The sequence below is a fragment of the Mya arenaria genome, chromosome 11 (genome assembly GCF_026914265.1).
Source record: "Mya arenaria isolate MELC-2E11 chromosome 11, ASM2691426v1".
Taxonomy (NCBI): domain Eukaryota; kingdom Metazoa; phylum Mollusca; class Bivalvia; order Myida; family Myidae; genus Mya; species Mya arenaria.
In genome coordinates, this window is record NC_069132.1 from 56,609,196 (window position 1) to 56,635,936 (window position 26,741).

The 26,741-nt window shown below is 37.7% G+C and overlaps 2 protein-coding genes across 3 annotated transcripts; one reads left to right on the plus strand and one right to left on the minus strand.

Annotated features, from left to right (window-relative positions):
• Window positions 1-537: 537 nt before the first annotated feature.
• LOC128207810 (WD repeat-containing protein 27-like) lies at window positions 538-26,610 on the minus strand. 2 transcript variants are annotated; one of them, XM_052910950.1, is made up of 24 exons: window positions 26,220-26,295; window positions 25,567-25,714; window positions 24,646-24,787; window positions 24,171-24,295; window positions 23,563-23,676; window positions 22,752-22,874; window positions 20,749-20,869; window positions 20,309-20,510; window positions 19,538-19,641; window positions 19,062-19,153; window positions 11,930-12,135; window positions 11,376-11,455; window positions 10,576-10,672; window positions 9,953-10,030; window positions 9,532-9,635; window positions 8,782-8,883; window positions 6,584-6,741; window positions 5,816-5,949; window positions 5,316-5,410; window positions 5,046-5,167; window positions 2,906-3,003; window positions 2,496-2,598; window positions 1,774-1,872; window positions 538-1,499 (listed from the first exon to the last, which is right to left on the minus strand). In XM_052910950.1, the coding sequence occupies exons 2-24, from the start codon at window positions 25,705-25,707 to the stop codon at window positions 1,449-1,451; spliced, it is 2,691 nt and encodes an 896-aa protein (XP_052766910.1). In that variant the 5' UTR covers window positions 25,708-25,714; window positions 26,220-26,295; the 3' UTR covers window positions 538-1,448. The 2 variants fall into 2 exon arrangements, with proteins under 2 accessions (XP_052766910.1, XP_052766911.1); XM_052910951.1 differs by lacking the exon at window positions 26,220-26,295 and adding an exon at window positions 26,583-26,610 and having other exon boundaries at window positions 539-1,499.
• On the plus strand, window positions 12,953-17,967 carry LOC128207818 (uncharacterized). Its single transcript, XM_052910962.1, has 4 exons — window positions 12,953-13,289; window positions 14,218-14,414; window positions 16,122-16,232; window positions 16,684-17,967. The coding sequence occupies exons 1-4, from the start codon at window positions 13,274-13,276 to the stop codon at window positions 16,852-16,854; spliced, it is 495 nt and encodes a 164-aa protein (XP_052766922.1). The 5' UTR covers window positions 12,953-13,273; the 3' UTR covers window positions 16,855-17,967.
• Window positions 26,611-26,741: the final 131 nt, after the last annotated feature.

The window sequence follows — 26,741 nt, forward strand, 5'->3', positions numbered from 1 at the left end:
TACAACTTGAAGTGTCCCATCCCATGTTTCACTCGTCTTGTGTATGCCAAAAGGAATATCTATTTATTAAATAAGGTTCAAGGATTGTACTTTTATGATATGATAATGCATTGTATAAAATTCTAAGATTTTAAACCAGTCGATGAAATGACAGATTTTTCTCATAAGCAGAATGTTGGATTGCTTTTCTAAACCAAACAATAATTCTGCGAATCGGGATGTCACCTGAAATTTTCTAGCAAAGGTCACCATGAAATCGAATGTCAAATGTCCATGACAAATGTACAAACCATGTTAAACCATGTCACCTTGACCTATTGACCCCAAATTCAATAGTGATCATTTAGTGGTCATGACCAATGTGCAAACCAAGCCTAAAGGTCACATTGACCTATTGTTGACCCGTAATTCAATAGGGGTCATCTACTGTCCATAAAAATTATGCACATCAAGTTCAAAGGTCAATTAGATGTACTGATCCCAAATTCAATAGGGGTCTTCTACTGTCCATGACCAATTTGCAAACCAAGTTTAAATACCTTGCACCAAGTCATTCAATATTTATAATTGGAAACCCAGTAATTTTTCTTATAAGGGTCACTTACCTACCGACCCCAATTTCAAATTCAATGGCCATAATCAATGTACATACTCAACAAGTTGTTCAAAGCAATTGAGCAGAAATGAAAGTGTGACGATGCCATGGGAAAATAATGCCAATGTGTCAGCCATTCTAAACAGGCAACACACTATATTAACTACATGTACTATATTTTTTTATTCATGAATAGTATACAATTATTGAAGGATTATAAGGAGTATATCCCATTTTATATAAGGAGTATATCCCATTTTATTGAACTTAGAAAAGTGATATTTTCTTAAACCTCATTTATAATTCTTTCAGTGTCTGGGGGTATTCATCACTCCTGTGATAGATCTAGTTTAAATAATCATGGCAAACATCAAAAAAGCTTCATAGGAGGGACTTGTCACACATAGTACGACAGAAGAACTTTTGTAGGAGTTTCACTCAAACACAACATAGACAACAGACATGATATTTTAACAGATCAAAGTTTAACAAACTCATAAATCAATAAAATTGATGCAATCTGATATATAATAGATGATTTATTTCATGCAAACACTAGAGCTTGCGTTGAAACATTTCACACAGTCTTTTGTTTGACATAGAACTCTGGTGGTGAGTAAATCAGTCCACAAACAATGTGAAGGTACTGGTAATTGACCCATGCATAGTATGAATCAGACCACCATTGCCTCATGGAACATTCTGTAAGTCATTCCATATAGCAATACACTGCATTTGTACTGAAGTGGCTTGCTGACCACAAGGAAATCCTCCAAACAACCTGCAGGCCGCTGTCCATCAGTATCACACACATAATGGTGAAGTTTAGTGCTCTAATATTGGTGTTGAAGTGTCATCTATTGTTGTAGACAGCGATTTTCCCATCTAAACTTGCTGTGAACAACTGAAATTGAAATAACAAGATATTTACTATCAATGAGTTCATGATGCTCAACAATATATGGTTACATTATTGCAAGGATTTGTTAAATCATGCAAATGACTCAACTTTGACGTGATAACAAAAGCCAATGAAATATAGACACTTGTGTAATTTTTATTATTTAAATCCGAAAAAAAGTGTAAACTCCTCAGTGTAAGATTTCTCTATCATTGCATTTTTTTATGGTAAAAAGTTGGCACTTTTAAGGCCAAGGGAATTGGCGCAGAGTTCTAACCTGAGGGGTGCGGGGATTGAAGGCGACGTCAGACACAACGTCTGTGTGTCCTTGCAACTTGTGAAGGTACGTCCCAGACCTCAGGTCGAACAGATACGACTGAAAAACACATACTCATCATCCACAAACAAATACACCTGAAACACTAATCATCAACTACTGAACAAATATGCCTGAAACACACATACACACCATCAACATACAGATATGCCTGACACACACATACACACCATCAACATACAGATATGCCTGAAACACACATACACACCATCAACATACAGATATGCCTGAAACACACATACACACCATCAACATACAGATATGCCTGAAACACACATACACACCATCAACATACAGATATGCCTGAAACACACATACACACCATCAACATACAGATATGCCTGAAACACACATACACTCCATCAACATACAGATATGCCTGAAACACACATACACATTATCAACAATAAGCCAAACAGATACGCCTAATACACACATATACCGTATCAGCTACAGAAGAGATATGCCTTCAACATAGACATTTCACAGCATTTAAATAAACGTTCATGTGTCCATTGTTCAGTATAATAGTTCAAAGTTAAATGCAGCTTGCTATTCTTTATAAAATTTCATTAATTTTTTTATTCAACAATTCTTAAAAAGAGTAATAGTTATAGTTGATAATGATTTAGGTATATTTACAATCTCTGATATTAACTCACGCATTTATCTTCTGAGCCAGTGGCCAGAAAGCGTCCACAAGGACTGAAGGCAAGGCCACACGGGTGTACGCGATTAAGATGACCCTCGTAACGCCGGACACACCTGCCACAATAAGGGACATTTAGTTTAGACAAAGTGACCTATGTACATTATAAGTGTATATAATCACCATTTTAGTCGAAAAAAAGAATCATCAAGGTGTGTGTTTATGTTTTCCTTTTTTGGAAAACAATTTCTGTAAAATCTCTGAAATAAGCAGACATGTAGGCAGCACACATTCCTTAAACAAGATGGTCGAAGTACAAATGACTACCGGTAGTCTGTTGTATTAAAAGTGCAATTTATTTCATTTTTGTAAAAATGTTTTTTCCAACACAAATATTTGCTCCTTGCATAATACAGTCTGTACCTGTCAGTGCGGAGGTCCCAGAGTTTGATGCAGTCTCCAGCAGCTGCAGAGGCAAACAAGTCATAGGCCCCGCTTGGGTGGGAGGCAAACTGGGAACCCTGAAGGTTACACACCACTAGATGTTAGGTGTCACTTTACTTTTGGTTAAAGGCCATAACAGTTTACATTCGGAACTCCTCGGCCATTTTTTTCAAAAACAACCTGGGATGTATTTGGACGGTTTACATACTCAAAAAGAGGTACGTTTAAGTCCGCTGCAAGTAGATCGCGTAGTAATTTTATTTAGCAGTTAAACTTTATGTCTTTACTCTTGAAAATCTTAATTATGTTTGCAATAATACACTTCACTGGTAATCAATTTAAACTTAGATCAATTTATACAACTCTAAAACACTAAAAATAATTAACGATATAATTTAAAAAGATACGAACTACTTCAACTGATGTACTGGCATACATCCGAGGTTGTTTTTGAAAAAAATGGCCGAGGAGCTCCGAATGAACAGTTTATAAATATCTCACTTATAAAAAGATAAACTAGAGCTGTCACAAGAGTGACGAATACCCCCAAATGCCGCCTGGACACAGAAATGGCAAACCATTCCTTTGAAAAGAGGCCATAACTCCAAGGTTACTGCACACTGCATCTTCTTTTATCATGCATGTATTGTTTTATTTAAATCTGTTGAGTAATTTAGAAGTTACACTGCTGACAAGAAAAACTAGCTGATGCTCTAGCTGATCTCTTCTGGAATAAGACATCTAGAGCATTCACGAGCTTTTCTTCCAACACGATCATCATCAAATTTTACAAGTACATATTTGGGCTTGAATGCATCCTTATCCACCTGGGAATAAATCCCGGGACTGTTCATGTAGCCGAATTAACAAGTCCATCTGACAGGTCAATATTTGTAGTAAGCACTACTGTGGCAAATATGCCATACTTAAGTTCTGCTGGTATTCCACTGGCATCTGGTTCAAATGAAGCATGCTGGATTTGTTTTGTTTGTTCATCTTTCCAAGTGTCAATTACTTTTAAGGTAAATATTTGCTCATTTAGTTTTGAAGGATCTATCGAACTTGGCCTGTATCTTCTGATGTTACACCTGTGTACCAAAAAATGTTCAAATCTGTCAAGCCTTTCATGAGTTATCGTCCGGAAACCATTTTTCTATTTTTAGTAACAGTGACCTTGACCCCACCAGCCCCAATATCGAACTTGATCTGTATCTTCTGATGTTACACCTGTGTACCAAAAATTGTTCAAATCCGTTTAGCCTTTCATGAGTTATCGTCCGGAAACCGTTTTTCTTTTTTTAGTAACAGTGACTTTGACCCCACTAGCCCCAATATCGAACCTGACCTGTATCTTCTGATGTTACACCTGTGTACCAAAAAATTTTCAAATCTGTCAAGCCTTTCATGAGTTATCGTCCGGAAACCGTGTTTCTATTTTTAGTAACAGTGACCTTGACCTTGGCCCCACCAGCCCCAATATCGAACTTGACCTGTATCTTCTGATGTTACACCTGTGTACCAAAAAATTTTCAAATCTGTCAAGCCTTTCATGAGTTATCGTCCGGAAACCGTTTTTCTATTTTTAGTAACAGTGACCTTGACCTTGGCCCCACCAGCCCCAATATCGAATTTGACCTGTATCTTCTGATGTTACACCTGTGTACCAACAATTTTTCAAATCTGTCTAGCCTTTCATGAGTTATCGTCCGGAAACCATGAAAACCGACAGACCGACCGACAGACAGACCGACCAACAGACAGACAGACCGACCGACAAGCTCACTCCTATATACCCCCTCAAACTTCGTTTGTGGGGGTATAACTATGTAACCCTAACACAAACGATAATTTTCTGCAACATGATTATTGCAATGGAATAGATACAGAATAAATTCATGTAAGTCTTAGTTACAGCTGAATCCCGTTGGCTCGAACTCACTTGGCTAAAATTCCTAGTTGGATCCAACTAGATATAAAGGGCGGACTTCTACATACGGAACTGAAGGTAAGCATTCCTGCTTGGCAAGAGGTATTCTCAGTGGTCCCTGGAAGTTCAAGCCAAAGGGGTTTGACTGTATAACAATTGTTTTTCTGTTGTATCTGAAGAAGAGTCATGTACCTCATTCTGGCAAAGGGCGTGCAGGGGCCTGGCGTGGGTGTCTGTCATTTTGCGGATCTGGCGACCAGCATTCAGGTCAAACACCTCAATGTTCTTGTTGGAGCATCCACACAGGACTACATCTTCGCACCAGTTAAGGATCAACACACATTTGGCGTTAGGTTTATAATCAGGGACTTATTTTAACTTTGTTTATGACAACCAGCACAAAGTCTGTATTCTTCATCCAAACATTCGCAAAATAATGCTAACACAGCCAAGAAAGGATACAGGAGAGGAAACTGTTGATTGCTGCGAGTGCTGTGATGGCTTGTGATTCGGCGGTCCACTGCTGAACCACTTTATATCGACTCTGTACCAGGTACCTGCAGCAGTCAACAACTCATTTTACCAACCTTTAACACTTACTAGCATTCTTATGCTACATAACTGAAATACGAGTTTGTTCTGTATAATCTTTGAAATCTATAGATTTGCAATTATATCGTAAAAAAATATGCATGTCTGAGACAATCTACACAAACATTTAAATAGTGGACTTACTATGACGCAATATATATTTTGAGGCCATCTTAAAAGAAGCATTTCGTATGATCGATTTATAAAAACAAAAAGGCTGGATGGAAAGGTCCTGCAAGCTATTTGAAATTGGCAAATTAGAACTTCATTCCATTTCTGACAGTGGCCTAAGCTTTAATTCAAACTTCTTGATCATACAAGATTTTGTCATACACTCAGTGATAAGATGGCCCCTTGTTTCCTTTTCTCACCTTTGAACATCATCCTTGGTGGGGTCTATATAATATTTGTATAAGAACAACGTATTTCCAGAACACATCAATATGAACTTGTCCATGAAATAAAACTGAGCACTCTGTATTTCTTTGCTGAAAGCAGGATTTTCCTACAAAACAAGGTATTTTTTTTATTTAAATGATAAGTAAAATAAAAACTATGAAAGAGAATGATATCATGTATGTATTTTTTCTCATTCTCCACCTGATATAAACTAGAGTGTTGCAGAGTGAACACCAATGCTCAGTGTTATTTTTAAGTTGTAAAAGGGGCATAACTATACATTCAAGACAGCATCATGGGACTTGCTACACATCTGAATATTGTATCTGGCAATATATGCATCAAATTTAATTTGAATAGCTTAAACTTTTTAGAGTAATGGCCAAGGTTATTTTTTTTGCATAACAACACCAATGTCGACAACACCAAGGCTATGATGATACCACTACCTTTTTCTTCGTAAAACTGATGAGGCCTAATCTAATAATAATAGCCCAATTATCTTATCATTCAAAATGAGACAAGCTACATTATAGGTCGTTAAAGCTCTATACAGCTAACAGATCAGGAAAACCCTCATATAGAACTCTTGCAGTAAATTAATCAATTTATGACAAAATAAAAGTTGTGCTGAAATTAAAAGTCATTTTCTAGCATATTAGTGCTTAATATATATATGTATAGGGCAATATGCATTTACTTTTTAAAGCCATGATGAATCACTTCAATTAAGTTTGTACCTTATGGACAGGAGCATTGCTCTTGATCTGCCTGTCGAACGTGAGTGCTGGCTCTGACTGTGACCAGAGCCAGACGCAGGCGGTTCTGTCAGAGGAGGCAGTGATAAGACGGCTCCCACAGTGGCTCCATGACACACTAGACACCACGTGGTTGTGACCTGCAGCACATATACATTATACCATGACACACCAGACACCACTTGGTTGTGACCTGCAGCACATATACATTGTACCATGACGCACTAGACACCACGTGGTTGTGACCTGCAGCACATGTACATTGCACCATGACGCACCAGACACCACGTGGTTGTGACCTGCAGCACATGTACATTGCACCATGACGCACCAGACACCACGTGGTTGTGACCTGCAGCACATGTACATTGTACCATGACGCACCAGACACCACGTGGTTGTGACCTGCAGCACAAGTACATTGTACCATGACACACCAGACACCACGTGGTTGTGACCTGCAGCACAAGTACATTGCACCATGACACACCAGACACCACGTGGTTGTGACCTGCAGCACATATACATTGCACCATGACACACCAGACACCACGTGGTTGTGACCTGCAGCACATATACATTGTACCATGACGCACTAGACACCACGTGGTTGTGACCTGCAGCACATATACATTGCACCATGACACACCAGACACCACGTGGTTGTGACCTGCAGCACATATACATTGTACCATGACACACCAGACACCACGTGGTTGTGACCTGCAGCACAAGTACATTGCACCATGACACACCAGACACCACGTGGTTGTGACCTGCAGTACAAGTACATTGCACCATGACACACCAGACACCATGTGGTTGTGACCTGCAGCACAAGTACATTGCACCATGACACACCAGACACCACGTGGTTGTGACCTGCAGCACATATACATTGCACCATGACACACCAGACACCACGTGGTTGTGACCTGCAGCACATATACATTGCACCATGACACACCAGACACCACGTGGTTGTGAACTGCAGCACATTTACATTGTACCATGACACACCAGACACCACGTGGTTGTGACCTGCAGCACATTTACATTGTACCATGACACACCAGACACCACATGGTTGTGACCTGCAGCACAAGTACATTGTACCATGACACACCAGACACCACGTGGTTGTGACCTGCAGCACATATACAATATACCATGACACACCAGACACCACGTGGTTGTGACCTGCAGCACATTTACATTGCACCATGACACACCAGACACCACGTGGTTGTGACCTGCAGCACATATACATTGTACCATGACACACCAGACACCACGTGGTTGTGACCTGCAGCACAAGTACATTGTACCATGACACACCAGACACCACGTGGTTGTGACCTGCAGCACATATACATTGTACCATGACACACCAGACACCACGTGGTTGTGACCTGCAGCACATATACATTGCACCATGACACACCAGACACCACGTGGTTGTGACCTGCAGCACATATACATTGTACCATGACACACCAGACACCACGTGGTTGTGAACTGCAGCACAAGTACATTGCACCATGACACACCAGACACCACGTGGTTGTGACCTGCAGCACAAGTACATTGCACCATGACACACCAGACACCACGTGGTTGTGAACTGCAGCACACATACAATGTACCACGACACACCAGACACCACGTGGTTGTGACCTGCAGCACATATACATTGTACCATGACACACCAGACACCACGTGGTTGTGACCTGCAGCACATATACATTGTACCATGACACACCAGACACCACGTGGTTGTGACCTGCAGCACATATACATTGCACCATGACACACCAGACACCACGTGGTTGTGACCTGCAGCACATATACATTGCACCATGACACACCAGACACCACGTGGTTGTGACCTGCAGCACATATACATTGTACCACTATACTTCAAATAATTTTATCCTATATGACTTTGTTGTTGCAATAACATTAATCCAAATGCAATTTCAGTTATGTCATGTCATGATAATTATGTTCCCTACCCATTAAAAACAAGGCAGAAAAGAACAACATTCTATTAAATTATGCCATGGAGTCTGCTGAGTTTGTTAATGAGCCAGACGCTATATTATAACTAAAATTTCTCAAATTTGCTTAGAAAATCCTGCAGATATATTATTCATTGCTCAAACTTAAGTTGAGATCACCTGTGTATGATGATGATGATGAGGCTTTCTTGTTGCTCATGGGTATTGGGAAGATGAGGGCAGACTTGTTGGCGAGGGCACACGCCAGGCTTTGACCTCCATCTGTAAAACAGGAAAACCTTGCACATCACAAACAACATTGGACAAGCACAAGCCTAACTTGGTAATTTACATGTAGGTTATTTTTTTTTTTTAGGGATATATTTTATAAAAAAAGCACTGAATACATGTTGGCTATTGATTTTTTTCATAATAATAATGTAATAGCTACGAGTAAACTAACAGGGAAGAGGTGATTTCTTTTGGATTTTTTCCACCTTCCCTACTGATTTTTTCCAGACTTTTGGAAAATGCAAAATCATGCCAAATAAAGCACATACTAGTGGATATACACATTTTGACTTTTTTTTAATAAACCCAATATACTGTGTTACAGCTGGTCTTGAGAAGATCTTGTTTGCTATTTTATGAAATACATTGTTTGCTTGTTTTTCGTAGAAACAGCATTAACCATATTTGAAAAATATTATGAAATTTTTAAGAAAAACATACATTTTGGCAAAAGAAAAAACATCCTTCAAAAGGCAGTAAATAGCACCAAGAAAACTCACTGAACTACCAATACTAATGAGCTGATGGATTTAATCTAAAGACAGCTTCTTGTTTTGTGTTTGTTTTATGAGACAAAACTGCCCAATAAACATTCACTGCCACAGTATCACTTAGTAAAGACTAAGGATGGTAGATTACCAGAGATGGCAAGGGCGTTGACGGGAGTCGGTCTCTCTGCGACATCTGTCTTCATGTTGAGGTGTTGCGGCGGATTAGCCTGCATCGGGTACTCCCCTGCTACCCTGGGGATCAAAACAATACATGCACTGAGGTCATGAGCCCCTTGGTGGGCAACATAAACATACATGTACCAAGACCACAAGTGCTGAGAAAGTGTCTTACACAGGTTCCATCTCTCTAAGAGAACAATTTGTGCTTATCAAATAAAGAATATCTAGTTAATAAGTTATCGATTTCGTATCTCATTTTTGAACACATTTACAAAACATTATTATTATGGAATATACCAGGTAATTTGTTTTGAGCATTCATATTCTTTCTGTTGTAACAAGATTTTACATTCCAGGTAGAAAATAGTCCTTGTAAGCACTAGTGGTACCTTTGTTTGGCATTGGATTTGGGAGGAGTCCTTGAAGATTTAGCGCTGAAGCTGGTCTGGGGTTTGAACATAGTTGTCCTGAAAAACATAATAAGTCGGACCGATTGAGGTTCCAAAGTTTTAGAAGCCCTGATAATAACACCATGTTCACATGCGTACAGTGCCGTTGCAATCACATCAGAAAGTACAGGGAACACTATCAAACATTTAAACTTGGATAAAAATGGATGGAAACAAAACAATTTGCTCATTAATTACTGAATGTGGCTCAAAGAAAAAACATTTTCACATTTCAGGCCAAAGTTTCTCACAAACATTAAAGTCTCTTATTAGAGTAGCTAGCCTGAGCGTGAAACTTGAGGTGTTGATCTTTGTGATAGCTAAACACACAATATTTGTTTCGTACGATATGTGTAATATTCTTATTTTGAAGAGTTTGGAAACTTTAAAAGGAAATTGTCCTTACAACCATGATTGACTAAATCGATATTTTGTAAAATCAAATTTAAGTAAATAATTTTGGTAAATGAAAAAGAATATTTAACTTTGATACACGGATTTTTTGAGATATTGGGGCCGGAGTATATATATGGAACATCACTTAAGTACAGAGCTGTGCGTACCTAGGCTGGGCAGTGTAGCCTGAGGACTTGATCTTCGTCTTGAATGTAAGGGGCTGGTTCCCAGTAATGACCCCTTTCTTCTGGTGACTCACAAAGTCTGTAGGAAACCAAATAAAGTTGATATCTCAAGAACTTAATAGATGCTCTCTTTCATTATTTTGAAGATGTAAGGAGATGCTATTGTGCAAAAAAAATCCAAGCACTACATTTGTAATAAAAAAATACCACTGATAGTCAACACATTTATTATTTAACACTCCTGACCCAAATGTAACAAAAATACTTAAGTCAAATCTAAATTTCAATCTCAACATATTTAACCATATAACATCTTACCTGATGAAATATGTTGTTTATCTTTTAAAGAGTGAATTCTCTCATACAATATATTGATAAAAAAAACTTTCACCAATATTCCAAAGAATATTATCTTACAGCAAAAAGTGAAATTGAGCAGAACTTGTTACATTTTACCAATAACTCATTTTTTTTGTTGTAGAATTATTATTTCCTTTGAAATATTGACGAAAAGCTTTTTTGATATCAGCACATTCTAGTATGAGAAAATATATTTTTAAAATGAATAAAAACATAAAAGATTTAAACTCATACTATGCTCTGACGTGGTAAAATGAATTGAGATAACGATTTGACTAGAGTACTTTTATGATTTTGGGACCTGAAGTTGCTAAATGGCGAAACAAGATCAAATTGCATGTTGTAATTGTTTTGTTTTGTTTATTGCATGAAACAAACTGAAGTTAAACCATAACAAGGTGTGAGTACACAACATATGGTACCTCTTGGCTTTTTATCTTTATTGTCCTTCTGTTTAGGTGTCATGTCTGCTCTCAAAGGTGAATCCTCCAGAAGGCTGGCACTGAAATGGTAAACAACAATTCTTCGATATCGGATGTGAAGCTTGTCAAGAGCACCCATATTTTTTTCTAGTAAATGTCACCATGACCTTGACTTTTGACCTACTGACCCAAGAATCAAATGGGTCATTTACTGGCCCATAATTTTCTCTAGTAAAGGTCACCATTACCTTGACTTTTCACCTACTGACCCCAGAATCAATATGGGTCATCTATTGACCATAACCAATGAACATACAAAGTTAAAAAAACTCTTTACAGAGTTGTTCAAAAGTAATTGATTGAAAAAGTATGACATGGACCGCGCCGCCCTGTCCCTACATGTCTTCCATGCTTCGCAGGTGACTCAAAAACCTGTATTGTGCATTTGAAACTTAATTCTAGGTCAGAGCAATACTTATTTTAAATTTGAACATCATGTAAGCCCAAATATTTTAACATTTGCCAATACATCAGCTTTGAGCTAGATGACTTACGTGGATAGGACGGTTATTTCTATACTTTGTTTACTGGCCGACAGCGAATTAGGGCTGTTCATGCTTGTGATGCCATGGATATCTCCGCGAGCCCCGTCTCTGTCACACGACTGTGGACGTGGACTGGTATCGCGCCCTGGGCTTGACTGCTTCCATTTCAATATGTGTACTACATTCTCAAATGGGCTGCCTACCACACACCACAGCTACAATAATAGAAATATTGTATTTGTGTTTGTACTGGTTTGTCCAGAGGTATAGCTTCCTTTCCAAAAAAATGAAAACCTATAAATGTAAGGTTTTAATGTAAAATGTAAGGAAATCAAAAGACCCATGGACCCATAAAAAAATAGGCCTCCATGTACACATCATTTCAGCCAAACCATGCCCCCATATTTACATGAAAAATCATCCTGCATATTTGCTTTTTTTTTAAATATCAACTTTTTTTTTTCATACAATTAAAAAAGGATATACTGTGGATCAAATTTCCCCTGATAATGGCTAATGACAGGTGGGTCTTCATAATAATTCAGGTAAACAAAAATATTCAATTTGTCGTCTGCAATATAAATTATATATAATTAAATATATATAAATTGAAAACTAAAATGTGTGTATCAACTATCAAGTTTTAGGAGAAAATTGGCAGTGCCTTTTAGTTTGAAATATACATGTAGACATATATGCAGACAGGTTTGGCTGTGCAAATATAAATACAATCACTGATACAGACCAAAATTAATGCTGTCAAAAACATTTTCCTTTTGTATCACGTTTGAGAAGAGTTTAAGTTAGATGATCACAATATGTGAATCCCAACACTTTGTTAAAGACCAAGGCAACTTGGCTGTTCAAAATTTATAGAAATGAGGCCTTCTTTGTGTAAATAATGGGTTTTGCATTGCAAAAATATTTCAATAACACTGTGATTGAGTTTATGATATAAATTCATTTTCTCTTTCCTGATAAGCAACAATTAGCCCAACAACTTAAGTATGAGATCATAGCTTAGATATCTAAAATATTATCTCAGTTTCAACCAAGGACTTCAATATATGTATCAATTTTTGCTGTTCTGGATTTGCGTTATCAGTTAAACAATGAATCACGGCTGCTTATATACACCAACATCACCAGTGGGTCTTAGTTTAAATACCAAGTGTGCATGTTACAGAGAAAATTGAAATACTGGATATTTTATAGCAGTAGTGTATGATAGGTAACATTGTGATCAATAAATTCTTGGATGATCAGTTACCATGGGAATATTTCATTAGAATTTTATTTTTAAATATAAATCCAAAATTTCATCAGGAAGTTTAAGCAGACATAGATCACGAGATGGATACAGGAAGAAGTAAGTAAACACTTGCTTAATACATTGAATGAGAAAACTTTTGTATGGCTTAACTTAAAAGTGAAAATCAATATATTACAGCTGGATTGTAAGGAAAGCCACGCTCTAATATTTATCACTCTTGCATATGCTTCCTCGATAAATATTTAAATCAATACTGGTTGTTGTTGTTGTTATTGAGTTTATAAAGTTATGCCCACACCCAATAGTGGCTGCATTATGGTTTGTCCCCAAAGGGCGAGTTTTATTCCCACTGTTTTGTTTTTGGTGTTATGGAGAGGTTTCTGTTAAGAGAATGTTTCTCTGCTGGGCTCTAGCCCATAATCTCCTGGCTGAGAGGCAGACACCTTAACCACTAGACCACTCTCACCCACTCTAGATCACTAAACTCAAAGAATTTACTGGAAGGATATATTTAGCTTACAAACCAAAAGAGAACTGATGAATGTTGAATACTTAAGATACCATAAAATGCATTATGAAATAAAAGCTACAAATTATATATTATTGTTTTTATTAGCTTGATGCAAGCTGATAGATCAGTATAGAGTCCTTCCTACATGTATGTATAAACCAGAACTTGTGTCCATTTTGAGAGTTCCCTTTAGTTTATCTTAATTTCTTTCAGTTCGATTGTGAGGAAAGCTGATAGATTATAGAATAACTATAGAGTCCATTTTCTGAATAGAAACCAGTACTTGTGTCCATTTTGAATGGCCAAGGGAAATTTCCCTTAAATTTATCTTAATTTCTTTTAGCTCAATTGTGAGGAAAGCCAATAGTTTATAAAATCAATAAAGAGTCCATTTTCTGCATTATGAAATACCAGTATTGGTGTCCATTTTAGGAGGCCAGGATTTAGATCCCTTGGTGGGAATCAAACCCACAACTTAATTGGGTGACATATCTGATATTATATTTATTGCAGGACAATTGAACTTCAAGACAAAGTCAGCCTACACTGTGAACTGTGGATATGGGTTGGTCACTCTCATGATAGTGGCGTTCATCTGCACCTTTCTGATCGGGATTATTGCAAAGAAACGTTACCACGTAACCAGCACAGTTGACAACAGCCTTCTCGTGAATGTTGTCGAGACAGGCCTCTACATTGCTGCCGATTTTGTATGTTCATAAACATATCATTACCTGAATGTAAACATGTACATTGAAAACAGATCTGCTTTGGCTGAATTAATTATTAATTTCAAATTCAAAGGACAGATACAAAATTAGTTTTTGTCAAACCTCACTTGACCTTAAAGCTGCACTCTCACAGATTGACAGTTTGGACTTTTTTTTAGTTTTTGTCTCAAAATCAGCTGATTTTGGTAGCAATGCCTTCAATACAGTCATATAAGATAACACACAAATGTCTTGTATCACTGATTTTAAGACATTTATGCATCAGTTTGGCTCATTCAAAGACAAAAAAAATAAACAAGTTGTCAAAGAAGAGCTTTCGGAAATGTCAACTTGATCACATGACCCATGTTTCTCAAGTAGACAATCACATGACCTATGTTTCCCAAGCTGCAGATCACATAACCTATGTTTCTCAAGTACCAGATCACCTGACCTATGTTTCTCAAGTAACAGATCACATGACCTATGTTTCTCAAGTAACAGATCACATGACATATGTTTCTCAAGTAACAGATCACATGACCTATGTTTCTCAAGTAACAGATCACATGACCTATGTTTCTCAAGGAGCAGATCACAAGGCCTATGTTTTTCTCAAGTAGCAAATCACATGAACTATGTTTCTAAAGTAGCAGGTCACATGACCTATGTTTTTCAAGTAGCAAATCGAATGACCTATGTTTCTCAAGCAGCAGATCACATGAACTATGTTTCTCAAGTAGCAAATCACATGACCTATGTTGCTCAAGTAGCAAATAAAATGACTTTCATTTCTCAAGAAGCAGATCACATGACCTATGTTTTCTCAAGAAGCGGATCACATGACCTATGTTTCTCAAGTAGCAGATCACATGATGTATGTTTCTCAAGTAGCAGATCACAAGGTTCATATGTTTCTCAAGTAGCAGATTACATGATGTATGTTTCTCAAGTAGCAGATCACAAGGCCTATATGTTTCTCAAGTAGCAGATTACATGATGTATGTTTCTCAAGTAGCAGATCACAAGGCCTATATGTTTCACAACTAGACAATCACATTACCAATGTTTCTCAATTAGCAGATCACATGACCTATGTTTCTCAAGTAGACAATCACATGACTTACGTTTCTCAAACAGCAGATCACATGACCTATGTTTCTTAAGTAGACGATCACATGACCTATGTTTCTCAAGTAACAGATCGCATGACCTTTGTTTCTCAAGAAGCAGATCACATGAGCTTTGTTTCTCAAGTACCAGATCACATGACCTATGTTTCTCAAATAGAAGAAAACATGACCTATGTTTCTCAAGTAGACAATCACATGACCTATGTTTCTCAAGTAATAGATCACATGACCTATGTTTCTCAAGTTAATGATCAAATAAACTATTATTCTTAAGGAGACAATCACATGACCTATGTTTCTCAAGTAACAGATCACATGACCTATGTTTCTCAAGTAACAGATCACATGACCCATGTTTCTCAAGTAACAGATCACATGACCCATGTTTCTCAAGTACATTTAGCAGATCACATGACCTATGTTTCTCAAGCAACAGATCACATGACCTATGCTTCTCAAGTAACAGATAACATGACCTAGGTTTTTAAGTAACAGATCACATGACCTAGGTTTTTAAGTAACAGATCACATGACCTCGGTTTTTAAGTAACAGATCATATGACCTATGTTTCAGTGGTTGGTGGATGCCAGTTACTTCCTCACGGTGCTGTGGGACTCTGACAGAAAACATGTCACACATACCTTTGGACGCTGCTCACGCATATGGAACTACTTTAAACAAACAGTAAGAAAACTCATCATGTATTTCCAGTTTCATTTATACATTGTAATCACTGAAATAGTGAGGAAAAGCTATTATTTTGCTCTCTTCTGTGAAGACATCTCAAGCTTACCTACAATAGGCTTCTACTGTAGTAGACTTCTCCATCATTTATAGAGCTATTTTTGTATAGCAGAAAGTCTTTTATTCTGCTTGCTCTATAGAGTGGCCTTTCATACAGATTGGTGTAGTTTGTTTTTACTTTCTACACACATCACTTAATTTTTTGGTTTGGTCAAAATAAGTGGAAACGTTTATTGATTGGTCAATATTTATCCAATAATTAATGTAAACCAATGAAATTGCTTTTATGTGCAAACTAACCAACAGACAACTGGTGGATAACTTATCCAGATTTATACAAGTGGCCCAAGGTAATTATTTACAGAAGTACATTTCTTCTATTTGTTTTCAGTACCTGGCTATTTCAACAACATGGGAGTCAATAGCAGTGCTGTCAGCCCCGGTCATGGTGTTCGAGCGCTCGCTGGCCATCTTTATGGGGTTGCTGGCCTGCTGGGCCGCTGCACAGATCAGCAAGTGCTTCATGCTCAAACTACAGCAGGAGCAGGAGGGGAATCAGTAGCATTAGCACATGTCCGCAAGTGCTTCATGTTCATAGTTTAACAGTGCAGGAGGGAAACCGGCAGGGCTAGCACAGGTCAGCAACTGCTTCATGTTCATACTTCAGCAGGCAAGAAACCAGCAGTGCTAGCACAGGTCAGCAACTGCTTCATGTTCATACTTCAGCAGGCGGGAAACCAGCAGTGCTAGCACAGGTCAGCAAGTTCTTTATGTTCATACTTCAGCAGGCGGGGAACCAGCGGTGCTAGCACAGGTCCCCCAAGTGCTTCATGTTCATATTTCAGCAAGAGCAGGAAGGGAACCGGCAGTGCTAGCACAGGTTACAAAGTGCTTCATATTCATACTTAAGAAAGCACAGAAGGGGAACTGGCAGTGTTACCACAGGTCACAAAGTGCTTCATATTCATGCTTAAGCAAGCACAGGAGGGGAACCAGCTGTGCTAGCACAGGTCAGCAACTGCTTTTATTTCATACTTTAACAAGAGCAGGAGTGGAACCAGCAGTGCAGCACAGGTCAGCAGGTGCTTCGTGCTCAAACTCCAGCAGTGAAAATTAAAAAGCAAATGCACAACAACAACTTCACTACAGCTTGGCAAATCAAGGGAATGACAACAAACTTTTTACCCTATCTCAGATGCAGACAACATGGAGATTTCATGACAATATCCCTTCACTGTTTTATTTATGGGTATATCTATATGTTCAGCATTTATGAGATGTTTCAAGTTTTAAGTCAGACTTATTGATGAACACAATTAAAACAGCAGACATCAGTACTGTGATACCAAGTATTGTAATTTTCTGGCTAAAATTATGTATAAAAGCAAAGACTTTTTAAGTTGGTTTGTACTAACTTAATTTAGCTTGATTGTGCCGAGAGCTAGTTGACAATCACTCTTGAGTCCATTTCCTGGAAGGAAACCAGTACCGTGTCCTTTGAGAGGGATCATGAGAAAGTGCCCCCTGGTGGAGCTCATAGCATTATAGGTGAGAGGCAGACACATATAACAATTGACCACTCTCACCCTTACTATTTCATGTTGGTTTTTATTCTTGATTTTCTTGGAGGTTTGCATCACATACATGGCTATCAAATAAACTTCTCAAAACCTTACTGTCCACATTTTTTGCTGTAAGAAAGGTTGAATTTTATCAAAAGAGTAAATGCTCAACAGGAAATACCACTGGGTATAAGAGAGAGAGAGAGAGAGAGAGACAGAGTTCTGTTTATCAGTACATTCAAATGTGTTTTAGCAATTTATATACATTGCTAGTTTAATCTTTGAAACTTTAAGAAGGACAAATAATACTTTTTAAATAAATAGCATGTACACACTGTATAACAGCATTTCTTATCTTTAGCACTATAAATCATACAAGTTAGGATATAAATAGAATAGTGCATTTCTGGTTATTCAATATGAACTAGAAACGCCGCAATGGGAGGTAACCAGATTTTAAATATGAGCAATCAGAAATTTTGGCTAATTCATTTCTTGTATGAGTTAGGAAAATGTAGCCACCTTTATCTTAACTTTAATCAAAAAGAGACGTAACTCAAAATTACTCTAGTTAAGTATCTTATGTGTTAAGTTTCCATTAATTTTTACTTAAGTTGTTGGGCAATAACCATTTTTTCTGTTTTATGTAACAGTGACAATGACCTCAAAAGCAATCCCAAGCTAGCTCTTCACATAAGCTACCTACACACTAACTTTCATTACTATCCATCAAATCTAACTAAAGCTATTCGGCAGAAACCATTTTTTTATTTTATATAACAGTGACCTTGACCCCACCACCCTCAAAAGTTATTCCAAGCTAGCTCTTCACATAAGCTTCACACCTACTTTCATTACTATCCAATTCTAACTTATTGGTCCGAAACCAATGTTTGACTTTGTAGAAACCATTTTTCTATTTTAGTAACAGTGACCTTGACCCCCCACCCCCCTCAAAAGCTAGTTCTTCACATAAGCTAGCTACACACCATTTTTCATTATTATCCATCAATGCTAGCTTTAGTTATTGGGGGAAAACCAATGTTTGATGCCCGCCCGTCCGTAAACCTGTTATTTCTTTAAACTTTTAACACTCATGAATATCCTCTATGTACCTAATTACTCCCCCCTCACCATCATACACACTAAGAACGTGGGTCATAAGCATATCATCACTAGTGAATCAAGTAAACACAGACTGTTTTACCATCTGATCAGCTCCCTGGCCAAATATGATGGAACCAGCAGCATTCAACACCTTCGCATTAGTTTCAATACTGTCTGGGTGCTGCAACGGCTCTGAAATAGAATAACAACATAAACAATGGCACTGTTGTTGTTATTTTTCATTAAAAAACTATTCATAACTATTAAAACAATTATTATAATTATAAAAGTCAGAGTTATCTGCCAAGCGAGATGTTACTGCCCAATGATTAACCATATTTCAAATAACGCCATTATTTTGCACAATGTAAATCGCCAAAAAAACAACTTCTTTCCTTAGTTTTACCTAAAAAACTTAATAAATCAAACTCAAAACAATTCAACAGGGAAAAATATATATAAAATGTACAAATATAAGGATTGAATCCTGTTTTTGTGTGTTCATGTAACTATGAACACTTGGCCGTGATCTTTCAAATTTCCCACGAAGCACTACCACAGACACTGCAAACGTACCCTGAAAGTCTATGTGTTCCAGTAGGTCGAGGGAGCCGGCATTTAGAACAAGAAATCCTGCTGTCGTTCCCACCAACAGAAGCGGTGATGATGTCAGCAGGTCACTGAAAATACACCAGACCATACAGTGATAGAGGTGGACTATTTTGTTCTGTTCTTTTAAAGTGTTCTTATTACAGCACTAGTAGTATTAAAGCTAGGTATACCAGTTTGAAAAGGTGAATATTTAAAAGACCAACCTCTAAAGCTACACTCTCAAAGATTGACAGTTTTGAAAACTTTTTTATTCATTGCCTTGAAATGAGCCAATTTATGTGTAAATGTATGGAAACCAGTGATATAAGAAGGTTGACTAAGAATTAGATCGCAGTTTTTCATATTTATTGTTGAGAATTGATGTTTTATGGCTAAAAGTGTTACTAACATCCTAAGAAAATTGAAATTTTTGGCTTTATTCAAGTGAGATCTGTACTATTGTGAGTGATCTTATATGACTGAATTGAAGGCATTAATGCCAAAGTCAGCTGACTCTGAAACAATAGAATTAAAAAGGTAAAAAAAATCAATCTGTGAGAGTGCAGCTTTAAGCTTGCTCATGAAGTGTTGAAGGCCTTTGGATACAAACATATCACACAAATGTTAACTTTTTAAACTTTTCCTTTGGAATACGAGAACACTTAAAAAGAAAACACAGTTAATGTTTTGAATACTACAATATTTATTTTTTTAAATAATTAATTTGAAATTAAAAAATGACAGTGAGTTAAATACCTGACGATAGATGACTGATTGTGGAGGAATGGGAGGTGTGTTGTATTGGTTGATGGTGGGCATGGCTGCATAGGTGGGGCAGAGAAGTACATGGCTAAGACTGCAGTCCCTGCCTCAACCCGCGGAGACTCCTCTCCTCCGGCCCCTACACCTGCTTGGACAGGCTGCCTCCACACGGGCCGACTGCTCACTTTCACCGGACCTGCACAATGTGTATAAATCATTGAGTTTTAAAATAGTTAACATTAGATGAACTGGCATCTCTGCACATTCTATTTTTTCTCTCCAATTTTAATATGATGATGATAAATCTCTACAGAAGCATCTTGAATCTTATCACCTTAATGCAGATTTGATACTAAGCTGAAATTATTATGAGTTTCCATGGGTGTTGTCGAGAGCTCTTTGACATGTGTGCAGAGGTCTACCTGGCCACCTACCAGTTGTGTCTTGTTCATGTGTGATATGTCTGTGTTCCCGCTGGCGGTTGATGATTTTCTCGGCATCCACCTGGTGGAGGCACCGGAAACCGTTTCCATCCGTCAGGTCAATTACCCTGACCTATTCACGAACATGGGACTTAATTTATCAAACATCAGGTTGACATATTCATTTAACATTTAGTAGGCAACAAGATAAAGAGATTATGAGATTTTTAAGGTTAAAGCCAAAACAGAGTTACAAAGCAATCAAAATATTTCATAATTTCTTATATACAAAGGGCCATAAATTTGACAATATTTAAGCATTAGTTACATAATTGTCACAAAAGAAGGTATTGATACTGTTAAGAAGTTTGGAAAGTATGAATTTGATATCTTGAAAGGCTGATAAAATAGTAACAAAAAAAAAAAAAAAAAACATGGAAGGACGGACGCACTGGGCAATCACTACATGGCACCCACAAACTTACATGACCCTAAAAATATATCTTTTACCTTAAACGGGAATTTCTGTGTGTGTGATTTTCATTTAAGTGTCAGTTTTCATCTATTATTGAAACAACTAGAGCTGTCACAGGAGTGACGAATACCCCCAAATGCCGCCTGGACACAGGAATGGCAAACCATTCCTTTGAAAAGAGACTATAACTCCAAGGCTACTGCACACTGCATCTTCTTTTATCATGCATGTATTGTTTTATTTAAATCTGTTGAGTAATTTAGAAGTTACACTGCTGACAAGAAAAACTAACCTTCCATGAGTTATTGTCCGGAAACCGTTTTTCTATTTTTAGTAACAGTGACCTTGACCCCACCAGCCCCAATATCGAACTTGACCTACATCTTCTGATGTTACACATGTGTACCAAAAATTGTTCAAATCTGTCTAGCCTTTCATGAGTTATTGTCCAGAAACCGTTTTTCTATTTTTAGTAACAGTGACCTTAGCCCCACCAGCCCCAATATCGAACTTGACCTGTATCTTCTGATGTTACACCTGTGTACCAAAAATTGTTCAAATCTGTCAAGCCTTTCATGATTTATCGTCTGGAAACCGTTTTTCTATTTGTAGTAACAGTGACCTCGACTTTGGCCCCACCAGCCCCAATATCGAACTTGACCTGTATCTTCTGATGTTACACCTGTGTACCAAAAATTGTTCAAATCTGTCAAGCCTTTCATGAGTTATCGTCCGGAAACCGTTTTTCTATTTTAAGTAACAGTGACCTTGACCTTGGCCCCACCAGCCCCAATATCGAACTTGACCTACATCTTCTGATGTTACACCTGTGTACCAAACTGTATCTTCTGATGTTACATATGTGTACCAAAAATTGTTCAAATCTGTCTAGCCTTTCATGAGTTATCGTCCAGAAACCATTTTTCTATTTTTTGTAACAGTGACCTTGACCTTGGCCCCACCAGCCCCAATATCAAACTTGACCTGTATCTTCTGATGTTACACCTGTGTACCAAAAATTGTTCAAATCTGTCTAGCCTTTCATGAGTTATCGTCCGGAAACCGTTTTTCTATTTTTAGTAACAGTGACCTTGACCTTGGCCCCACCAGCCCCAATATCGAACTTGACCTGTATCTTCTGATGTTACACCTGTGTACCAACAATTGTTCAAATCTGTCTAGCCTTTCATGAGTTATCGTCCGGAAACCGTTTTTCTATTTTTAGTAACAGTGACCTTGACCTTGGCCCCATCAGCCCCAATATCGAACTTGACCTGTATCTTCTGATGTTACACCTGTGTACCAACAATTTTTCAAATCTGTCTAGCCTTTCATGAGTTATCGTCCAGAAACCATGAAAACCGACAGACCGACAGACCGACCGACCGACCGACCGACCGACCGACCGACCGACCGACCGACCGACCGACCGACCGACCGACCGACCGACCGACAAGCTCACTCCTATATACCCCCTCAAACTTCGTTTGTGGGGGTATAAAAATTATTAGGTGGGAAAAAAGGCAGCAATATAATTTACCATGCCATCAGCAGCTCCAATGGAGACACGCGGCTCAGTGAAGCTCATGGTGAGGCAGAGGAAGGGGGAGGCCGTCAATATCGGGGACTGGTAGACCAGCACCAGCTCTGACACATCCCACACCTGAATCACAACAACAACAAGGTAGTACCTTCTTGGAGACAGACAAATGTGTTAATAACAGTTTATCATATGCTTTCCGGTGGTTTGAAGATATTTATTATTGAAATAAAACAAATATTTCAATAAGTGAAATAACATTCTGGTATTTTCACTGTTTTAGTCCACATTCAATTTCAAATCCAATGTCAGAGTGTCGAGGGCTTGGACACAAACTCAACCCCATCATTTCTGCAATGATGTTACGTTCAAATACAAGTTTAGTCTGAATAACTACAATAAACAGTCATTAAAATCCTTTCTAGGTATATAATATAAAGTATAATTGTTTATTCAATGTAATATTGCAATATATTATACATCGTGAACACAAAAGTAAATAATTCAATTGTGGCTATGCCACTCGTGAAATATAGCTTTTGGTTCTTACTCGGTGATATAACGATTGTACACTGAAACAAACAATTATCCTCTATATGTCTGCAGAAATAAAGCCTTTTAAGTCTAGGTTGCATGTCTAAGGAGTTGGGTCAGAATACTCGATCCTTATACTGTATGATAATTATTTGCAAAAGGTAATTTGCCTGAGAATAGTTCTGAGAAGACTTTAAGAGATCAATCTTCATTTGTGTTTCTTTATAATCTACCATCTATATCATAATCCTAACCCAGTGTAACTCTGTCCTACTACCTTGAATGTTCTGTCCTCGGAGATGGTGACGAGGGTGGCAGTGTAGTGTGGGCAGAACTCTGCGGCAGTAACTGCCCCGTCATGGCCTTCCAGCACCGCCACACTGCACTCACGCTGAAAAACATGCAAACACTGTATATTACGGTATGTCATGTACTATAACATTAATAAACAAGCTCACACCTTCAATTGTCTCAATTTTGGTGAACAAAGATCGAATATAATAATTTTCACATGGGTATAAAAAAATTGGTATGAAAGTTTATCAGCATGATACAACATAATTAAAATTCCTCTTTAAATTTTTTTGTTTAAGCTCTTGCTTATTAGAACCAATAAATATTTGAACAGTTTTATAAAATGTAAGTTTAAGCTGAAATGCATGTGGCAGTTTCAACTGACCATATAGCGGAAGACATTTATATAAATATTTGTTACAGTTTAACCAATAAGAGGATAAGAAAGCAATTCGTTTTTATCAATTGCATTTGTACAACTACATGTATGTCCGATTCAATCCATGGGGCTTTTCTGTAATGGATTTCATGTATGGTTAATTACGGTACTCATCTGCAAAAGTCAACACCATAGGGCTGTATTATATATACCTGTGCCAGGAGAATGACAATCTCTGCGCCAACACAAGCCGCTATCCGGGAGTCATCAGGACTGAGTGCCAGGTGAGCCACTGTCCCCAATGTGGTGCCAATAACCCTGCCTCGAACACTTTCCCCTGGTGAACAAATATGTAAAGTACCGGGTATATACATATTTGAATTTATTGGAACTATCCCCACTCTTTCCAGTCTAAATGACAGCTAGCTACAAATAACATAACACGAAGGAGACCTTTTTGAAGGTTTGTATGTCAGAGGTACATGTATTCAAAGTAATCCAATAATCAAATGGATAATATTCTTTAATTATTTTATATAAAGTATTGGTCAACTAAATTGTCATAGCGTTAATTGCACTCAATGTTTGTCTTATGGTCATTCCTCAGTACATGTACCTTATTTCCCAAAAGTTTCAACTAAAGTTTAATACAATGTCCAAGGTACAACAATTAAAACCAACTTGTACCTCTCTCTACTTTCTGCCGACACTGGTGCAGATCCCAGACTATCACATAGTCATCTGCTGCAGATACAAGTAACTTGGGAGACGACTTGTTACCCAGTGCAAGAGCTGTCAGTGTTTTTCCATGGCCAACTAATTCTAAGGGCTTAAAAAGATTAACAGAGAAAGTATGCAAAAGATCATAATTCTAATTCATGCACATTTCTTGAATATAAGGTAGTTTCATTAATCACATTAATTCACAGCATTTTATACCATGTATTAATGTAACTTGCTCAACGACTTGTAAAATGCACTTTTTTCTAATAAGGAAAATACCTAATGTGTTGCAAATCATAAGGACAAAAATACCCAGAAGCTGCATCCCTTCGGCCATATTTGCTCAAATTATGACTTTGAAGACCACAATTTTAAATCACATTAGTAATTTATTGACATTTTCATGTGATGTTAGCAATGTTAGCAATGTATCCTTAACAGGTCAATATATCAACAACTTCTGTTAAAGTCCCAGTGGCCGTGTGGAAACGCCAGCTGTTTTCTAATTTTTTCTTGACTTTTCTGGAGTAGGTTCGAACTCCGTTAAACCCCAAATACTTTTTTATGCTAAAACTGTATTTTTTCTGCAATTTCGATATCATAGACTAAAATAATGATTAAATAAGTGTTTTCAGCTGCATGACCGGGAAAACTTATTTTTGCTCCAAAAACATGAGCAAGTCACTTTAACTCTTCTTAACACCATAACATGTGTGTTTACGTCACAATTTGCCCACAATATGTACATGTTATACATGTAGATTATGAGAACATGTTCTTAAACATACAAATGTATATACAAATCTCAATAATTACAACAAAAAGTATTATATTTTAATACAATGATTAAATTTACATTATATTGTGTGTGCTTAAAATTCTCACCTTACAGGAGATGTCATGGAGACTCCAGGCGCCAATATCTGTTCGTGTTTTAGGCAGGGCGAGGAATGTGCCATCACAGGCCAGCTGAATGTGGGCTGGTGTGAAGGCCACCCGCTGGCTACTCACTACTTCAACAACCATTTAAGTCCTACCAAAGTACATGTATTATGTATACACAGAACAGTCAATCTATGAGGTATAACTTTCGTTTACAATTGACATCAAAATGTATTTGATGAAAATATTTACATTAGCAATTTTCTACATTTACAAAGCTTTTTCCACTTGTTGATAAATAAATCAAAATGATAATAAGAAGTATTATAAAAACATACACAGTCAATTTTCAACTCTCATTTTAAATAAAACAAATATATTGAAATATATTTTGAAAATGCATATTATGAGCTGTACGGCGATAATAGCGTTCGTTCGTCACATGCATTTACAGGGCATGTGGTTATGGAAATGCCCCCAACCCTCATTATCAAAAAAGGTAAAGTAGTCGTGGTTATATGGGTGTGACATAACCACATGCACTGTCCCTGAGAGTGTAGTGCACCAGTCAATTGTAACCTTTCAGGTGTCCCCACAGTGCCAGGTGAATGTGGTGGTTTTGTTTTGCGCAACATATAGCGGGGAATGGGCCTTACCTAGGGTCTCTGGGGTGCGGGGGCATTTGGCGGGGATTTTACCATCAGTTCAACCCCGCAGGACGGGAATTTTACCCCGGGTTGGCTGGACCGAAAGTTAATGTCCCAGCTATTCCCCGGACCTGGGGGAGCCGTGGATACAATTGACTGGTGCATAGTGTTCAGCGTTGACAAGTTAATTTGAACTGTTGACTGCCGCGAACATACATAACTTCACTTTTTATAATTTTTAGTTCAAGATATCTAATGTCACCCGAATTTACTCATCTTTATTTTATTTAACTAGTCTTTGTTTCGGGTCAATAATGCAAATACTATAGGGTAGTCCAACTTCATAGAGTATATAAAGAAATAATTAATTACGAAATTTAGCGTCCTAGGTAGCCATGACTTCTTACCTAGATATCAGAACTAATCCAAATGGCTATGGGGAGCAGGCAATTATTTTAAAATTTGTGATCGCCAATCCCTTACGCTGTGACCTCCCCTTCTTTAGTTTTTGATAATCTATTACATTTACTC

Excerpts from the sequence above, each read along its gene's own strand:
- LOC128207810 (XM_052910950.1), bottom strand. The coding sequence starts at position 25,707 with ATGGTTGTTGAAGTAGTGAGTAGCCAGCGGGTGGCCTTCACACCAGCC. Across the intron at positions 23,677-24,170 it reads TTGTCATTCTCCTGGCACAG|CGTGAGTGCAGTGTGGCGGT; the intron begins GTATATATAATA and ends CATGTTTTTCAG. Across the intron at positions 8,884-9,531 it reads CAACGCCCTTGCCATCTCTG|ATGGAGGTCAAAGCCTGGCG; the intron begins GTAATCTACCAT and ends CCTGTTTTACAG.
- LOC128207818 (XM_052910962.1), top strand. Across the intron at positions 14,415-16,121 it reads TCTACATTGCTGCCGATTTT|TGGTTGGTGGATGCCAGTTA; the intron begins GTATGTTCATAA and ends CCTATGTTTCAG. Across the intron at positions 16,233-16,683 it reads GGAACTACTTTAAACAAACA|TACCTGGCTATTTCAACAAC; the intron begins GTAAGAAAACTC and ends ATTTGTTTTCAG.